Source organism: Onthophagus taurus, chromosome 8 (assembly GCF_036711975.1).
Source record: "Onthophagus taurus isolate NC chromosome 8, IU_Otau_3.0, whole genome shotgun sequence".
NCBI lineage: Eukaryota > Metazoa > Arthropoda > Insecta > Coleoptera > Scarabaeidae > Onthophagus > Onthophagus taurus.
This window is the reverse complement of record NC_091973.1, coordinates 7750846-7769737: the sequence shown is the minus strand read 5'-3', so window position 1 is coordinate 7769737 and position 18892 is coordinate 7750846. Positions and strand designations below refer to the sequence as shown.

Sequence of the window (18892 nt, the reverse complement as noted above, 5' to 3'; positions counted from 1 at the left end):
CACAACTGCGCTGTATATCAAATATACAGAGTGGTTTTTGAAATTAATCTTTTAATATATTGATAAATTTTAATATTAAATTTTTAATAACTAAATATAACAAGCGATATCTCTTATTCCTTGCGTTAACGTTGATCTCTAACCCATCCTTTTCCATTTAGAAGTATCGACGTGGAATACATGCGTGTGGAATGACAAATAACACAGGTCTGCGATGAAAAAATTGTTTCAAAAATTTTGATCATCCATCTTGAATGATTTTCATCACCCTTTGTTTACCCACAACTCACACATAAAATTTTTACTTTTAAGGTTTTTATATAATACGTAAAAACTGTATTCTTTGTGAAGTAAATCTATATAAAATTTCATATATATAATATTTTTAGCTAAATAAGTTATTTTACGAAAGCAACCAGCCTAAATTTAGGTTTCGCTAGGGTTTGCTCCAGGTACATCGTTTAAAAATTGTAATCGAAATAAAAGGCTTAATTGGCCCAAAACGATGATTTATTCATTTAAATAAGTGCTACACGTGTTTCGCCCCTTCTAGAGGCTCGACAGGCAGGACGTCAATAGTTTTACGACAATCTTGAGGGAGTTCGTTTTGTTTTCAACATGTTCTCGTTTGAATTTGGCATTTGATAAATGGTATTGTGGAAAGAGAATAAAATCTAACTGAAACTTTGATTGGGTAATTTTTCTCGGTGCTTTTGCGGAACAGATAGACTTATACATAATATCAACTCTGCCTCATACATTGAAATTTCGATAACATACAATCATAATAATCAAACGAGAACATGTTGAAAACAAAACGAACTCCCTCAAGATTGTCGTAAAACTATTGACGTCGTGCCTGTCGAAGCCTCTAGAAGGGGCGAAACACGTGTAGCACTTATTTAAATGAATAAATCATCGTTTTGGGCCAATTAAGCCTTTTATTTCGATTATAAATTTAGGTTGGCAACATGAGACAGCCATTCTTTTCTTAAAAAAAACTGTACAGTAAAACTGGTAGAATCCGGTTTATACTAGATTTGCTCCGTCTGCTCACCAGTCTCCACTGCAAGGTCAAGTTACTGTCTGTAGCACAGAATAACCGGAAGTGACACTGGTGCCAAATCTGATTATAGCGAGTTGCCAAGGTATGTTGCTATTGGTGGTAAAGATTTTTCGGGTGTCACTTCTGGTTATTCTGTACCTTTGGTAACTCGCAACCACCTTTGATGTAACCTCTCTGCTGAACACTCTTTCACTGTTTCTTGGTCAGTTTTAGTTTTGTGCTGTGAAATGGCTCCTACAGGTTCTGTGAACTCTCATAATTGTTTCTGCTAAATTTGTGGAACTCTCTGTTAAAAAGGATTACTTTGCCTACTTTGGTATGAAACTTAGACATCAAGACAAACAATAGGCTTCTCATAAAGTGTGTGTTGAAGAAATGAGACAATGATTTCAAGGTAAAAAGAAATCATTTCATTTTGCTGTACCTATGGTTTGGAGAATCACACTGATGACTGTTACTTTTGCTCTTGCGGTGTTCAACAATTTAATTTGAAAAATAAAAAGAAGATTTCGTATCCAAAAATTCTTTCAGCTCTGCGTCCTGTTCCTCATGGACCTGATTTACCTATACCTTGTTCTCCAGCTACATTTGAAAACATGTTAGACTATGTCGATCAATTGTTTCAAGGCAGACTCATTCACGCAATCGGAACTAAACGATTTGGTTAGCGACTTAGGCCTTCCATTATTCAGCCGAGGTTGAAAGAAAAACATGTGTTGGAACATCCTTCTCTTGGTACAGAAGTAGAGAAAAAAAGTTTGCGCCTTTTTTCTCTCTCGAAAGTGACCTTGTTGGGTTGATGGAGACATTCAATATAAAATACGACCCCGGTGAATGGAGACTTTTCATTGATTCTTCTAAAAGATGTCTGAAAGCTGTTCTTCTCCACAATGCCAACCAATATGCATCTGTATCAGTAGGACATTCAGTTCATTTGAAAGAATGTTACGAGAATCTCAAATTGGTACTTAACTACTCTGATTATAAGTGGACTGTTTGTGGGGATTTGAAAGTGATCTCTATGTTACTAGGCCAACAGAGTGGCTACACAAAGTTCCCCTGCTTCAAACTTTGGTTCCTGGAGTCAAGAACGTTGAGAAAAAGAGTCTAGTAGATCCTAAAAAGATTCTACTTCCGCCAATTCACATCAAGTTGGGTCTGATGATGCAATTCGTCAAAACACTGCATAAAGAAGGGGAGTGTTTCAGATCTCTGTGAGCAGTTTCCCAGCCTCTCTGAGGCAAAACTTAAAGATTAAAGGTGAAAACTTCGAGTTGAAAACGGAAGACCAGGAAAGGAAAGCATGAAAGTCTTTTAAACAAGTGGTAACTTTATTACTCGTAGGTAATAAAAAAGACCAAAACTACAAGAATATTGTTGCCAACCTATTAAATAACTATAAACTGTAGTGCTGCAAAATGAGTGTTAAAGTTCATTTCCTTAATTCTCATCTGGACTATTTTCCAGAAAATCTTGGAGCAGTAAGTGAGGAACAAGGAGAATGGTTCCACCAAGATATAAAAGGAATGGAACGCAGATATCAAGGGAACGTTAACATGATGGCAGACTACTGCTGGATGTTAAAAAGGGAAAACCCTAAACCCCACAGCAGGAAAAGTACCAAACAAAGTTTTGAAGGAACATGAAAATGTTACTACAAAGACTTGTAAAGGTGTTGTAGTAAAGCCTTATTAACTTTTCTTCCTCTATTTTTGCAAGCCTGTGTAATTAATAAAATTAATAACATTAAATGACCGCCACCCCACCCAATTGTAGCAGAATTGCAACAATCAGCAACAGATATAAACTCAGAAAATGTAGGATTTTGTTCGATTAAGCCAATCGTCTTACAACAACTTCGTCTTAGGAAGCTGTGGTACTGCAATTTACACCATATTCACCCAAATATGACGATATCCATATAATAATTTAAGAAATTAAAATTTGTGAATTGACAAAGAAGATTAATCTATCGGAATCAACAGTCAGAACTATTCTAGTTCTCGAATCTGCAAAAAATGCTCAATCTTTGAATTCAAGCATCATTCGTAAACATTATGGTATTATCGCTCAGATGGAAACAATGTCAAAAATATGGTGTGCTAATTTAGTCAGAGTGAAAAATTATCCTTTTGATCAGAACACGGTGTGCTTTCAAGCTAAGCTAATTTTTGAAAGATTAAAAAAAGAAGCTGGGTAGGAGGCCAAAGATGAAAATGTTTAAAGCCAGTTGGTTTAGCCGTTTTAGACTGCGTCTCTTTATCCAGAGATAGTCAAGGCAATGATAGAAGAAGGTGGCTATTCAAGCCAAAGCATATTCAACGTAGATGAAACTGGTCTATTCTGGGAAAAAATGTCTAAAGAGCTGTTATCGACTGACAATGATGACACAAAATCCAAGAGCTTTAAAAAATAAATCTAAAACTGGGTTGCCCGTGATTTGGAAGTGGAATGCTAAAGCTTGGGTGACAGCTTCTCTTTTTGAATTAGGTTTGGTCATCACTTCATACCGGAAGTCGAATGTTATTGCCTATTAAAACAAATCCCATTTAAAGTGATGTTATTAATCGAGAACGCACCAGGTCATCCTCCTGCAACCCTAATTAATTTCAACCCACGTGTGAAAGTTGTATTTTTGCCATCGAATACAACCTGCTTGCTTCAACACGAGACGAATGAAATACGGAATGAAATTCCAGCCATATAAACTCATCTTCCATCCATTCGATATCTCAAGAACGAATGGAGATATCATCATAAAATAAACATCATTTTAAAGCAGATTTCATGAAGATTTAATGCGCCATAAATAATTTCTGAATTCCCATAAACATCGTAGTTCTGATTTTTTAAATCCAACTAATCCATTTTTTAAATCATATCTCTAGAACAAATTGAGATATCATCATGAAATACAAAGTATTTTAAAGCAAATTTAATGAAGATTCTTAATTCTATCGGACGATAGATGTCCGACGTCTTCGAAGTCGGCCGAGATTATTAAACTTCAAGCAGGGTACACTTGGTTCCATGGTCCAGGATTCGGCGTGATGCTATTAACAACTTGTAAAATTACGAATTCAACGCGAATATACAAAAAACTGCTCCTTGAGCAACACTTGGGGCGGCTGAGGTCTTCGAAGTCATGGAATAGATGCATGTAGGATGACAAACGCAGATATAGGTTGATAACCAGACTTGAGCAGACATTAAGATAACTGCCCACCCTACCCAATTGCAGCAAGATTACTTAATACATAATACACCCTAGGATTTTACTTTAAATAGTAGTGCATCAAACTTAGGACTGAGAATTGCGCCTGAAACTTCGTCTAAGGAAGTCGTAATACTGCAAATAACACCATATTCACCGAATTGCGATACTAGTCCATAATCCATCGCATAACATGGAAGAAAAAGAATCATCTGTAAGTTCTAAACTTCATTTGAAAAAAAACAATAATAAAATCTTTATGCTGCAAGGAATGAGCTAGCTGCAGAAGCTGCCAGTATTAACAGTATTGACGTAGAATAGATTACTTCTACTCTTCATAAATGGCAATGTCATTATTTGGGTTAATGCGATATTAATTGCAATATTGTTTCTGTATAAAAGAAGACGACGAAATGGGGAACCTGGTACTAAAGATAACTGGAATCTATATTTCCACGGGCCAGACATGTTTGAAGTGTTACAACAGCTTGTACTCCAACTCTGCATTTTTGATTATTATAGATATAAAATAAGATTTAAAAAATCGTATCGGGAGAACGAATTGAGATATCATTATGAAATAAAAAGCATTTTAAAGCAAATTTGATGATTTTACTTATATTAATTAAAACTCCCTGTATAATTGAATCAAAGAACAGAATGCGCCATCTATTAACGAAAATATTAAGTAGCCAGAATATTCAATATATATTTTTTCATAATCAATGTTTGGAGAAGGTTATTGGGTTTTGAATGCGACATAAAAGCTGTTTTGAGAGAATAAAAAAATTGCCACGACCTTGCGTCGACTTTGAATAATACAAGAGAAAAAAAATAAAAAATGTTTTAATTAATTAAATTTTTATAAAATAATCATATCACATTAAATACAAAGTTGATGAAAAAATTAATGTTATCATCGCATAAAAAAATGGAATTTTTAAATTAAAAAATAAAATATAATTTTTTTTTAAACAAGAAATTCTTTTATTTGGATAAATGTTATACAATGTGTGATTCCATAAAAAAAATAATAAAGTAGACCAATCGAAAAACACATCAACTATATAAATGAAAAATGTTTTTAACACGAGTTGTCTTAAATATTTACGGGTAAGTGACAAATAGACGAATGTAAGATATATTGCGATTTATTTACATTTTACAAAAAAATTACGTATTAAGTTTTTTTTTACTAGGGTAAAAATGGCAGGAGATTTGAATAAGTTAATTAATAAACGTGTTTATTTGATGACAAAAATGTTCGAAATGTTAAAAAAAAAAAATAAACCCTAAAATTGGAAGATATACACATATTTATATCCCTAAAAACGTTTTTTTTCATTTTATTTCTTTTCAATGAAAATAGAATTTTGTTTTTTTTTGTATTTTGTAAAACTGAGTTATTTCTTTAGCAAAATCGGCGGTTAAAAAAAACAATTTCTAATGTGGAAATCGTTTTTTTCGTTTTCGTCGACGGTAAATATTTTGATAAAAGGCCCGTGATATAAAAACCGTTAATAATAAACAATTCGCTATTGACGTCTAATACTGATTTAAAAGTATAAAAATGTAAGACAACTATAAAACTAACAGAGTAAGTGTTGTACTTATTTTTCCATTTTACTTATTTTCCGCTTAATTTTCTCACATTTTTTTTCATTTTTTTTAGTTTTTGTTACATAGTTTTCTTAACACTTTAGACTAGTTAGAAACACATTTCTAATAAAAATCTAATGCAACCGACACTTTTTTTTAACCCAACAGAAAAAATTTTAAATTAATATTAACACTCTCGCGTAATCGTAATGTGTATTTGCCACGTTCAAACAAAGAAAAAATATGAAAATACAAAGTCTTTTTTTCTAAATAAAATCGCTTTTCGTTCTTCTCGACTAGACTTTGAGTTTGAATAGGAATACTTTCAAGATATGCTGTACGCTTTTTTTCTTTATTCGTTTTGGGTTGGGGGCCAAGAAAAAAAACAATATATTAACAATATATTATATATAAATTATAAATAAAAAAGACGTTATTCATTAAAAGTGAAATGAAATGCGAAATAAAAACTTAAAATAAACTCTTCAATATTCAATAACTATCAATACTTACACGTAAAAACGTAGCATATTTTCTTATTATTTTTTAATTTTATTAAGTGATAAACAAATACTAAAAATATTAAAAATATTTAAAACATACCATTTTCTTATCACATACATAGTTTTAATTTGAAATTGGCCGAAAATCTTTCTCTCTGTTCATTTATAATTAATTATATTATTGGTGGATTGGTGTTAGCCGGTAAGACAGGACACTAACAATCCTGCTAACAGGCGGATTTTCGCAAACCCTTGGAACTACACACCACTACTCTCCGTATCAAAAGTCAAGACCCCTCGCTTTAGAGATCGATATTTTCGCAACCAAAAAAATTTTAGTAAAGTTTGTTGTAATCAATGAACATTTCTACATAATATATATAATTATAGTGAATTTCAAAATTTTCTGCTCCGCGATTTTTGGAATAGATTTTTGAGGGTGTCGGAAAATATGATTTTTTTTCTCAAAAATTTCTTCTTAATAAGATATAAAATTTGTTCTTAACGAGGAGCATAATTTATTTTTTTGAAATTCGTTTAGTTTACGCGGACGTCGCACCTTTATTTACCTATACAAAGAAATAAAGGCGCGACGTCCCGTCTAAAACACACCGCGATTTAAACTAAAAATTAAAAAAAAAACTGATAGCGGTATCCTACAAACACAATAATTTGACATATGCCCCTCCTTAAAAACATATCAGACTACCACCTGTGCAAAATTGAAACTTTTACGTCAGATAGTTTTTGAGAAAAAAATTTTCGTAGATTACAAGAAACTTGACCGCAATTACAAAGGCCTTGATGCGGAATAATCATCAGTTAACAGCAATCGACCAATATATTTTAGTTAGCCGTAGAAAATCGGAAATCTTTAAGAAGAAAAAGACCACATATCCACTGTTTTATACAATAATTGTTATCAATAGAAATAGAAAAAAGTAAGCACAAATATTTTATTTTATTTTTTTTTAATTTAAACCGACTTTTATACTAAAGCGCCCTTAAGTATTTACGTATATCATTTTACGGCAGTTTAAAATTCCTACCGATTTTGAAAAATTCACTAACAACATTCAATGATCGCTCCAACATATTCGCCTATTAATATTTAAAAAGATTTGTAACTAAAAATGTCGATATTATTTATATCGATTAGTATAATTTGTTGCTGTTCAAATTGAAACTATGCGGCGAAACAACCTCTTCCTGCTTAATTAATATATAAGGAAAAAATATTACAAAAAAACATTTAATTTTAAATTTAATTAATTAATTAATTAAGAAATTATGTGGTAATCAATTGTGGTAATGCAAACAATGGTACTTCTTCTTCACTTCACTAATTGATTTCGAAATAGATTTTGCAATTAATTTTTTGCAAAGACCCGGGACTAGAATATCTTTTTTAATTACTTTTTTATAGGACGTGTTTGTATCCAAAATAATTTTATTATTTAATGTGATGTAAATAAAATAAAAATAAAATAATTTCACTACAATTTATTTAATTAATTAATATATAAATTTTGCATTAGCAAAATCGAGCGCAATCCAAATCGTAAATACGACAATAAACTTTTTAGATATAATTTATCTAAATAAAATAAATCATCGAATTGGATTGTTCTAAATTTTCTACAGTGTTAAACTATCTAGTGCCAGTTAAAAATCAAACATATTTTTGGAATAAAGTAATTTTGCACCTTATTCAAGGTAATAATAAAATTATTTTGAAAGATGGTAAAATTAGAAAACGTCCTGGAACCAAAGGTTGATTATAAAAATAAATACTCTGTTAGTTTGCTGTATTACCGGGGAAGTCCCTGGAAGAAGGTCCCCATCTCGATGTTAATGATATGTAGAAATAGTGGGATGGTATGATAGGATTGATGCGGAGAACTTCGAACCGATAAGAAGGGAATGATGGGCGAGCGATCGAGATCGATTCGGGGTTGGGTTAGGAGTGGTGGGGGATAAAGGGGCGTAGGAAGAGCTATAACAAACGTACCTTGTTTACATCGTCAAGAAATAAAGAAGACACCGGCTACAGCTATTATAACGACGAACCATTATTTAACCATTCACACGGTCAGTTTGCAACGGGGCACGCACACTCACGCACGCACGCAACTGTCGTCAACTGAGATCTGAATGTATAGAATAATGCACGAAACCCTTGGCCTACCTAACATTCAAAGTTTAGAGAAAATACTTATGACAAAAAAATATCACCATTTACCCTGTGCAAGTCTCTGTTGTCGAAATGCAAGTGACCAACTGTACTCAAGCGGACAGACTTGCTAGGTACTAGCTGAACATATGGTACAGGTACACAACATGAATACACAGTTACGGAAACCAATCAGAAGCCCCCTAAGTAGGGCGGGTAGCCTGGCGGATGCGTCGGAGCCGACTGAGGATAGGTATAGTATGGGTAGTTTGGGCTGGGCATGTGTAACCCGGGTGCGTAACTCTGGGGATAAGCTGGTATTTGTGGGTAGCCTAATGGAACCGGTTCGTAATGACTACTCCAAGTTGGTGTTGGGTAAATCGGATAACCAGACCCCCCTCCATAATTGTAATGGTTAGGACTCGTCCTGCCTGGAACGTTATAGTTACTAAACTGTCCTGAATATTGCTCTGGAGTGTCGCTCAACGGCGCATCTCCATCCGTGATACTCGGAATCTGGTCCACTAATGATTCCAGTCCGGATAAACTTTTCGATGCTATATCTTGTGGTTGTCTTGGCGACGAGTAATGTTGGGGTTCTTGTGGCGGTTCCATACCGTAATTGTGATGGTACGGATAGTGGGGTTGTTCGCTGGGTGTGGATGGGGCCGGACTGCTCAGTCTGCACTCGCCTTCTTCGGCCATGCTCGTTGGCGGTTCAAAGTCCGGCGGCCCTAGACTTGGCGAAGCTGGCGATCCTAGTTGATCTGAGCTGATCGCTGCGCTTATTTCCGAACTTAAGTCCGAATGAGTAAATGGTTGAGAATGAGGTCTGGGAGATTGGCTGAACGGTGGTCTCGGCGATTGACTGTACGGTGGCCTCGGAGACTGACAGTATTGGGGAGGTTGCGGGGCGTAGAGATTACTTCCGCTATTCGGAGGAGTCAACGCTGACGGCATTGGATAATAATTATTCGGGGAAGTATTCGAGTAGCATTTTGACATATTGGTCGATGTATCGTTCACGGGATTCATATCTTGATCCTCCACTTTAATTTTTTTAGGCCGCCCTCGTTTCTTCTTAGGAAAATCACAATTGTTCGTTTGCACTGGCGGCTTTCGCACCACCGGCTTTGGGGGTTCCTCCCCCTCCACCTTTATCTTTTTAGGCCTTCCGCGTTTTTTCTTACAAGGAACGATCGTGCCGTCTTCGTTTTTGATTACTGCCGGGTTACTCAAGTCGGTGATCTCCGAATAAGGGTCCGGTTTCGGTTCCGCTTCGTAACACGATTTCACTTTCGGCTCACTGAAAATCATCTCCGACTCCTCGATGTCCGGTATTAGACCGTTTAGGTAATCTCGAAATTTCTTTAATGCCGCGTAAAATGGAACTTTATCCGCCGCCCGAGGAAGTTGGGCGCATCTCGCACTCGATGACGGCATTACCCACATATACTAGAAAATAAAACGTATTGAATTTATTAATTTTATTACATTTAGAGCCGGTTCTACAGTCGCTAGACAAACTCCGATTAAATAAATCTCGAAAACGATGCGTCTAAACAAAAATGTCTTTTAATGACTTTTAAAAATGACTTTTAGAATCAGTTGTCAAATTTTAGGGGTTTATGACATAACAAGCTGACCCAGCATTTATCCCGTGGTTGCATATTTTCAAAACGATTTTTCATGATAAAATTGCACTATTCACCAAATTTTATCTTTCTAAGACCAACCATATTGAAAATATTTAAGAAAATGTTTAAACATTTCTTAACTTTGAAAGCCCATATTTTAGCCATTTATGGGTTTAGACCAAAAATTTTTACTCGAATCATCATCATTTTAACTCTAGTATTTGTGATAAAAATTATGCCACGATTTACAGGAACCCTGTAGTAATGGAATTTAAGATTATCATTTTTTTAATTTCCCTCTGAATAGTATAGAAATTAAATTCAAGGTTATCTTCTTAATTATTGTTTGTATCAAAATATTTTTCAAATAAAACTTGTTAAGAATTAAACAAGGAACAACGTTTGTAGGCACCATTTTTTAAAATTATCATTTTTTGCATTTCTCTGTGAACAGTGCAGAAATAAAATTCAAGGTTATCTTCCTAATTATTGTTTGTATCAAAATATTTTTCAAATAAAACTTGTTAAGAATTAAACAAGGAACAACGTTTGTAGGCACCATTTTTTTGAATTATCAATTTTTGCATTTCCCTGTGAACAGTATAAAAATGAAATTTGAGATTATCTTCCTAATTATTGTTTGTATCAAAATATTTTTCAAATAAAACTTGTTAAGAATTAAACAAGGAACAACGTTTGTAGGCACAATTTTTGAAAATTATCAATTTTTTAATTTCCCTGTGAATAGTATAGAAATTAAATTCTAGGTCATCCTCCTAATTATTGTTTGTATCAAAATATTTTTCAAATAAAACTTGTTAAGAATTAAAAAAGGAACAACTTTTCTTGGCACCATTTTTGAAAATTATCAATTTTTAATTTCCCTGTGAATAGTATAGAAATTAATTTCAAGGTTATCTTCTTAATTATTGTTTGTATCAAAATATTTTTCAAACAAAACTTGTTAAGAATTAAACAAGGAACAACGTTTGCAGGCACCATTTTTTTAAATTATCAATTTTTGCATTTCCCTGTGAACAGTATAAAAATGAAATTTGAGATTATCTTCCTAATTATTGTTTGTATCAAAATATTTTTCAAATAAAACTTGTTAAGAATTAAACAAGGAACAACGTTTGTAGGCACCATTTTTTAAAATTATCAATTTTTTTAATTTCCCTGTGAATAGTATAGAAATTAAATTCTAGGTCATCCTCCTAATTATTGTTTGTATCAAAATATTTTTCAAATAAAACTTGTTAAGAATTAAACAAGGAACAACTTTTATAGGCACTATTTTTTAAAATTATCAATTTTTAATTTCCCTGTGAATAGTATAGAAATTAATTTCAAAGTTATCTTCCTAATTATTGTTTGTAGCAAAATATTTTTCAAATAAAACTTGTTAAGAATTAAACAAGGAACAACGTTTGTAGGCACAATTTTTTAAAATTATCAATTTTTGCATTTCCCTGTGAACAGTATAAAAATGAAATTTAAGATTATTTTCCTAATTATTGTTTGTATCAAAATATTTTCAAATAAAACTGGTTAAGAATTAAACAAGGAACAACGTTTGTAGGCACCATTTTTTAAAATTATCAAATTTTTAATTTCCCTGTGAATAGTACAGAAATTAATTTCAAGGTTATCTTCTTAATTATTGTTTGTATCAAAATATTTTTCAAATAAAACTTGTTAAGAATTAAACAAGGAACAACGTTTGTAGGCACCATTTTTTAAAATTATCAATTTTCTAATTTCTCTATGAACAGTACAGAAACTTAATTCAAAATTATCTTCCTAATTATTGTTTGTATCAAAATATTTTTCAAATAAAACTTGTTAAGAATTAAACAAGGAACAACGTTTGTAGGCACAATTTTTGAAAATTATCAATTTTTTAATTTCCCTGTGAATAGTATAGAAATTAAATTCAAAGTTATCTTCCTAATTATTGTTTGTATCAAAATATTTTTCAAATAAAACTTGTTAAGAATTAAACAAGGAACAACGTTTATAGGCACCATTTTTTAAAATTATCAATTTTCTAATTTCTCTATGAACAGTATAGAAACTTAATTCAAAATTATCTTCCTAATTATTGTTTGTATCAAAATATTTTTCAAATAAAACTTGTTAAGAATTAAACAAGGAACAACGTTTGTAGGCACCATTTTTTAAAATTATCAATTTTTTAATTTCCTTGTGAATAGTATAGAAATTAAATTGTAGGTCATCCTCCTAATTATTGTTTGTATCAAAATATTTTTCAAATAAAACTTGTTAAGAATTAAAAAAGGAACAACTTTTCTTGGCACCATTTTTGAAAATTATTAATTTTTTAATTTCCCTCTGAATAGTATAGAAATTAAATTCAAAGTTATCTTCCTAATTATTGTTTGTATCAAAATATTTTTCAAATAAAACTTGTTAAGAATTAAACAAGGAACAACGTTTATAGGCACCATTTTTTAAAATTATCAATTTTCTAATTTCTCTATGAACAGTATAGAAACTTAATTCAAAATTATCTTCCTAATTATTGTTTGTATCAAAATATTTTTCAAATAAAACTTGTTAAGAATTAAACAAGGAACAACGTTTATAGGCACCATTTTTTAAAATTATCAATTTTCTAATTTCTCTATGAACAGTATAGAAACTTAATTCAAAATTATCTTCCTAATTATTGTTTGTATCAAAATATTTTTCAAATAAAACTTGTTAAGAATTAAACAAGGAACAACTTCTCTTGGCACCATTTTTGAAAATTATTAGTTTTTTAATTTCCCTCTGAATAGTATAGAAATTAAATTTAAAGTTATCTTCCTAATTATTATTTGTATCAAAATATTTTTCAAATAAAACTTGTTAAGAATTAAACAAGGAACAACGTTTATAGGCACCATTTTTTAAAATTATCAACTTTCTAATTTCTCTATGAACAGTATAGAAACTTAATTCAAAATTATCTTCCTAATTATTGTTTGTATCAAAATATTTTTTAAATAAAACTTGTTAAGAATTAAACAAGGAACAACGTTTGTCATCATTTTTTAAAATTAGCGATTTTTGCATTTCCCTGTGAACAGTATAAAAATGAAATTTAAGATTATCTTCTTAATTATTGTTTGTATCAAAATATTTTTGAAATAAAGTTTGTTAAGAATTAAAAAAGGAACAACTTTTCTTAGCTCCATTTTTTAAAATTATTATATAATAAGTAATAATAAGTTATATAATTAGTATATATGAAAGGTCTACCGGAATCCCTTCAGACTAGACTTCAGTACACCGCGGCAAATCCAGTCTGGAACACAAACACCAGCACAATCTTTTCTGACATGGCTTATTTCTGTTTCTTTCTAATTTATAATTCGATCTTTAAACTGACGAGAATTGACTTTTCAAGTTACCTAGCGACTTTAGAACCGGCCCTTAATTAAATTTATTTATTTACAGTGTTTGTGCCTTCAACAAGATCAGGTTGTCGTCCAAAATTGAAGTCTTTCTTCCCGGAAAACACCTCGTAAATTAACTTTCCGTTAAAAACGGCGATTTTCGGTCGAAACTTCTTCAGTTTCTCCAAAAGTATTTGGCTACCCTCTTTGATTTCTTTGCGGGTTAGGTCGGCACTTCCCTTCGTTGCCCTTTGGACCATGTTGGTGAATCCTATGCCAACCTGGAGAAGCTTGTAGTCTTCATCGGCAGACATTTGTTGTTGTGTCAGTCCCGATAGGTATAAACATTTCCAAAAATGATTCCCCGGACCCGCGTAGTGATGCCCTTTATAGGCTGCAAATAACCCTGGATTTATCCCAATCTATTTAAAAAAAAAAAAAAGTAGAATTAATTTTTTTTCAATACAACACGTTGAAGCGACCTTGAATACAATTTTACATCACAATAGAATGCAATGAAAATGTAAATAATAAATTAAGTACCTAATGTCATTAAGTTAGCATAAATTTATTTAAAAAAAAATTGTTCTGGATAATTTCGGGGGTAAAAGAAACTTAATTGAGGATAACAAGAAGTCACTCAATCCATTTGGAGTTGTAAATAAGTCGGTTTGTTGTTTATGTTTTATTTTTTTTTCTTTGGGAATAGTTTATTGTTTTAGTGTCAGCGTAAATAAAAATAGAGCGGGCTGGCATCTTGCCAAGAGAGTAAGTACAACTAAAAATTGACGCCCACGCGCTCACTGGCGAGCTGGGTTTAAAATAAAATATACCATCCCACTAGATTTTGCAGGCCAAAATTTCGAATATCCGCAAAAAGAAGCCGAATATTTCAAATAATTTGGATCTACTTACAATAATTATATCTAAATTTGAAGCTAAGTGGTCAGGCAGAGTTCTCTTGGAGACCTCCTCCTCGGGCATACCGTTGAACCGGTCGTGTTTCTTTCTCTCCTTGATAGGTCTAGGCATGCCATTCATTTCTTGTACAAATTCCGGTCTATATTCAAAAAATCTTTTGAATATTTTTAAAGTTTTCTTAATAAAGTATAATTAAAAACTTACTGGTCTGGTTTAATCTTCTTTTTTCTACCACGCTTCTTGGGCATTGGTACTAATTGGTTGTTTATTGGTTGTGGTGGGTTCACACAGGGGCCCTGTGGGGCGGGCAACATAGGCATGGGATCATCATCAATGAAACTATAGGGATCCTCCAATTTTTCACATTTCACTTCATGTCCCATAGTGTTGGTGTTAGACAAGAGCATATCAGCACTTGTTTCATAACCATCATCTTGTGGTTCCAGCTTCATATTGCTAATGATAATGATGATGACGACGGGTTTTATTTACATTTTGGGTTGGGTTAGATTTTGATGTGACTTACAGTTTGTACTTGTTGTTGTACGGATGTCCGTAGGAGTCGTAGGGTAGAGTTCCTGGGCCCAACGTGGATAAACCGGAATCGGGCCCCGAGACTCCGCCCGTGTCCATAGTAGCGCCCAGCAACGTGCTGGACTCGCGAAATAAAGTAGCCACCTGCATCGGAGGAGAATCGGTGTGCATGCACCGAGCTCCTATTGGCCCGGAAAATCGACACCTGCACCAACTTTACATGTAGCACCGCACTGGCCTCGCAAAAACCCAACAACAACCTCACCCTTCAAAAATAGTCCTAACTCTGTGATTGGTTCAACGAACGTTTCAGAAAAATCAATAGAATGTTATCGGCCTGTATTTTTGTGTAAGCTCCTGCTCCGGAGCTCATTGTGGATGTCTCCGTCGGCGTCGCTTCAAAGCGACGTCCGTCCCTACATTTTCACCCTGGCGCATTCTATTCAAAAATTCGAACAACTAAAAAACTTGCCTCCGCCTTCTTTTAGTTCACCTACCAACCCATAGAGCACGCAACTCCTAACCTAACTCGTTTAAAAAAAATAAAAGAAAACATCATTCTTTTTACAACAAATTATATTAAACTATCAATCATCGATGATCACTTCATTTATTATAACAATTAATGACAAACTTTCAATCAAAAATTGCGCTTTTATTAAAATTTCGATGTTTATTTTTTTTTAAACAACATTCAAGTGAAAGAGAGAGCTATATATTGCTCTCTCCACTTATGAAAGTATCCCGAACTATACAGCTGTCCCATTAATACTTTATCAATCTTATTTCGTAAATTTTTTTAAATACATTAAAATTGATTTTTATGAACAAATTTAGTCACAAATTTTCTTATTTTTAATAAAAACAAAAAATATGTTTTAATAACTACACTGCTCAAAAAAATTAGGGGAACACTTTTTTCGAAATCTCTACCATTTCGAAGTCTCTTCCATTTTTATAACCTTCTCGAGTCAGCTAATTTTATTTATTGACTTGATTGTAGATTCTTTTCATCTCTGCTTCAGGGAGAGAAAATAAATAGTTCGAAAATATCCTGGTTCAACAATGAAATTAAGTCTGCTAGGAATGCACTTCACTTGCTGTTCGATATCAACAGACACCGGCCAACGGTAGTGTCGAGAGTTCAAGTCAGATACTATTTACCGCAAACTTATTACTGACTCTAAGAAAAGAGCCAACAGTCAACATATTGAAAACTCAGGAAACAAGCAGCGTGCTATTTGGGAAGTTATTCGGAACACCAATCCTTCAACTTGTAACCGTTCGTCCGACAAACTCATGGCCTCTGACCTAAACGCATACTTTGCTAATGTGGCCGAAAGTGTTCTCAATGATATTAACATTCCTACACTCAATGATCATAATAATAAACTCAAAATTAAAAAATTCGATGTCCAGAGATGTGCATCAATTAAACAGTAGCTTAATTAAAACAGTCTCGAATATAATTGTTATGCATAATGTACCCATTATGCAAAATAATAAACCAGTGCTTATTAAACTCGATTTTTCCGGAATGCCTAAAAGTGGCAAAGGTTATTCCTATTCATATCCTATCCATATGCCAATTTTCGGGAAAATCTTTAAAATAGTTTTAAACAAACAAATGGCAACTCACCTCAATCTGGACCTTAGTACAATTTGTTCAGAATGGTTTCTAGGCCAATATTTATTCGTTGTGCGGCTTGATGGCGAATATGTCCAACCCAAGGCGGTCCACTGTCCTCTCCATGCGAAGTATTGGGGAATTTCTATACGAATTTGTCTGGGCAGTCGGCGCATAAAACAGAAAGTCATAGGCGCAGCCGACGAGGGGGAACATGCAGATCAATGCGTGAAAGAAGATAGGAAGAATCACAGTTGCCTCTGACCAACCTAAACAGAAAGCAGGCATCATTGCAAGTTCTGCGCTGCTGAAGTGTGGGCATATAATAATTTATACGAGAGATACTTCAGAAACCTTATCTGAATCCTCTCTATTCTGTTAATGTACGTGTCGTACTGAGGGTTCCAAACTGTACTGCCGAACGATAAAATACTATTAACGAAAGCATTGTATAAAGAGCGCATTACAAATCCCAGCATCCTATTAGCTCTGGCCACCACTGCATCAACGTGTTGATCAAACAGTAATTTGTCTTTAATAGAGTCAACACGATCCAGTAAGCATGTTCCGCACCGGTAATCAAATTTAATGAACTCCTTTTTTCTCGTAAAAGTAACAGTCCGATATGTTAAGTGACAAATTATTAATCTTACAAAAATCATAAAATCTGTTCAGGTCATTCTAAAGGTTAACGCAGTCTGAAACACCAGCAACAGGAGAAAATAATTTAATGTCGTCAGCATACATAAGACATCTTGAGGTAAGAAAAGACTTGGTGATGTCACCTATGTACACCGTAAACAAGAGCGGGCCCAGATGACTACCCTGAGGCACTCCGGAAGACATGATAGCAGGAACTTCATCTATTCCTGACCCAAGAGTTGCACATCATCATTTGGATCCGTTTAGAAGTCCTAACGCTTTCGCGTAGCGAAACCAATAAAGCTCTAAAACCAAAAAACTCCAAAAAAAAACGAGGGCTCTCCGGGAATCCACCGATAAATCGAAGCATCCACCTATCCACATCCAGAAAATAGTCCATAATCTTTCAGAATATAATCTCTCCGATGCCGAAAAAACCGTCTTAAGCAAAGGTTTCAACTACGTCCTAACCCCTAGGACTATTCCAGTCAAAGAAATCATTGCCAACGTCGAATCCAGCTTAACCACAATGGACAAACAAAAAAAATGGACAAATTTATTCCATCCCCTGCGGCTCATGCGACAAGAACTACATGGGACAGACCAACAGAAGAATAGCCGCCAGAGTGGAGGAACATAAACCTGAGCATCCGCCACAAACTTGCGCTACCATCTTGACACAGGACACACCATCAACTTTGAGGGTTGCAAAGAAATAGCCAACGTTCCACAATGGAGGACCGTTCCACGTGTAAAACAGTCCTACACCGTCCCCGATCCAGAACAGCCTTCCCAAGATATGAACCATCAAACTCCGAACAGCAGGTCAGTGAACTCCCCGCACCACCCACGACATCCGGTGGAAAAACCCCAAGACCATGAATCGCCGGACGGCAGGCCAATGTCCTCTTCCTACCACCCACAGTTTTACGTGCATCTTCAATTTTCTAAATAGGGCAGGTGTTTAATGATAATAATCTTCTTGAAAGTGAAGCTTATCCAGAGTTGGTAAGCGACTTGAATATGAAGAGCCACTAGCTTCGATATTAATCTTCTGGCAATATTTTCTTTATTTCATTTCTTCTTCCTAACACTTATATTTTGTATCAAAAAAACAATAAATGCCATTTGGAGAATTAATTTGAATTTAGGTATAACTAGAATAATTTTTTTTAAAGTAATTAAATTCAACTCATCTTAATACCAAAAATTCTTCCGCCAACCTCAGTTTTTAAGGATTTTCGGTATTATGCTGATTGTTGTATCTCATCTTCTGGCTTTCTCCATATCATCATTGCCACCACAACCTCTGATGGGTCTTGGCCTGTTCTAGGATCAGCTTCCACTCTCTTCTATCTCGTGCCTTGGCCTTCTAGTTTCTAACTTCCAGTATTTTTAGACTTTCTTGCACCTGGTCCTTATATCTGCTTCTAGGACTGCCTTTTTTACGGGTTCCAAAAACTGTTTGGCGGTATATCTCAAAATTGTAACGCTTTCTCCATATTCCGTTTTCTTCATCTACGGGAATTAATTGTGGCGAAAATGCTTTTTTATGGTTTGCGATGACATCAA

At 33.7% G+C, this 18892-nt stretch overlaps 1 protein-coding gene across 3 annotated transcripts; it reads right to left on the bottom strand.

Moving 5' to 3' along the window:
• Positions 1-5415: 5415 nt before the first annotated feature.
• On the bottom strand, positions 5416-15457 carry LOC111419488 (Thymine DNA glycosylase). 3 transcript variants are annotated; one of them, XM_023052311.2, is made up of 6 exons: positions 15317-15457; positions 15044-15256; positions 14722-14973; positions 14512-14671; positions 13656-14018; positions 5416-10010 (listed from the first exon to the last, which is right to left on the bottom strand). In XM_023052311.2, exons 2-6 carry the CDS (start codon positions 15220-15222, stop codon positions 8748-8750), a joined length of 2217 nt encoding a protein of 738 aa, XP_022908079.1. In that variant the 5' UTR covers positions 15223-15256; positions 15317-15457; the 3' UTR covers positions 5416-8747. The 3 variants fall into 3 exon arrangements, with proteins under 3 accessions (XP_022908079.1, XP_022908072.1, XP_022908087.1); XM_023052304.2 differs by having other exon boundaries at positions 15044-15457; XM_023052319.2 differs by having other exon boundaries at positions 14512-14656; positions 15044-15457.
• Positions 15458-18892: the final 3435 nt, after the last annotated feature.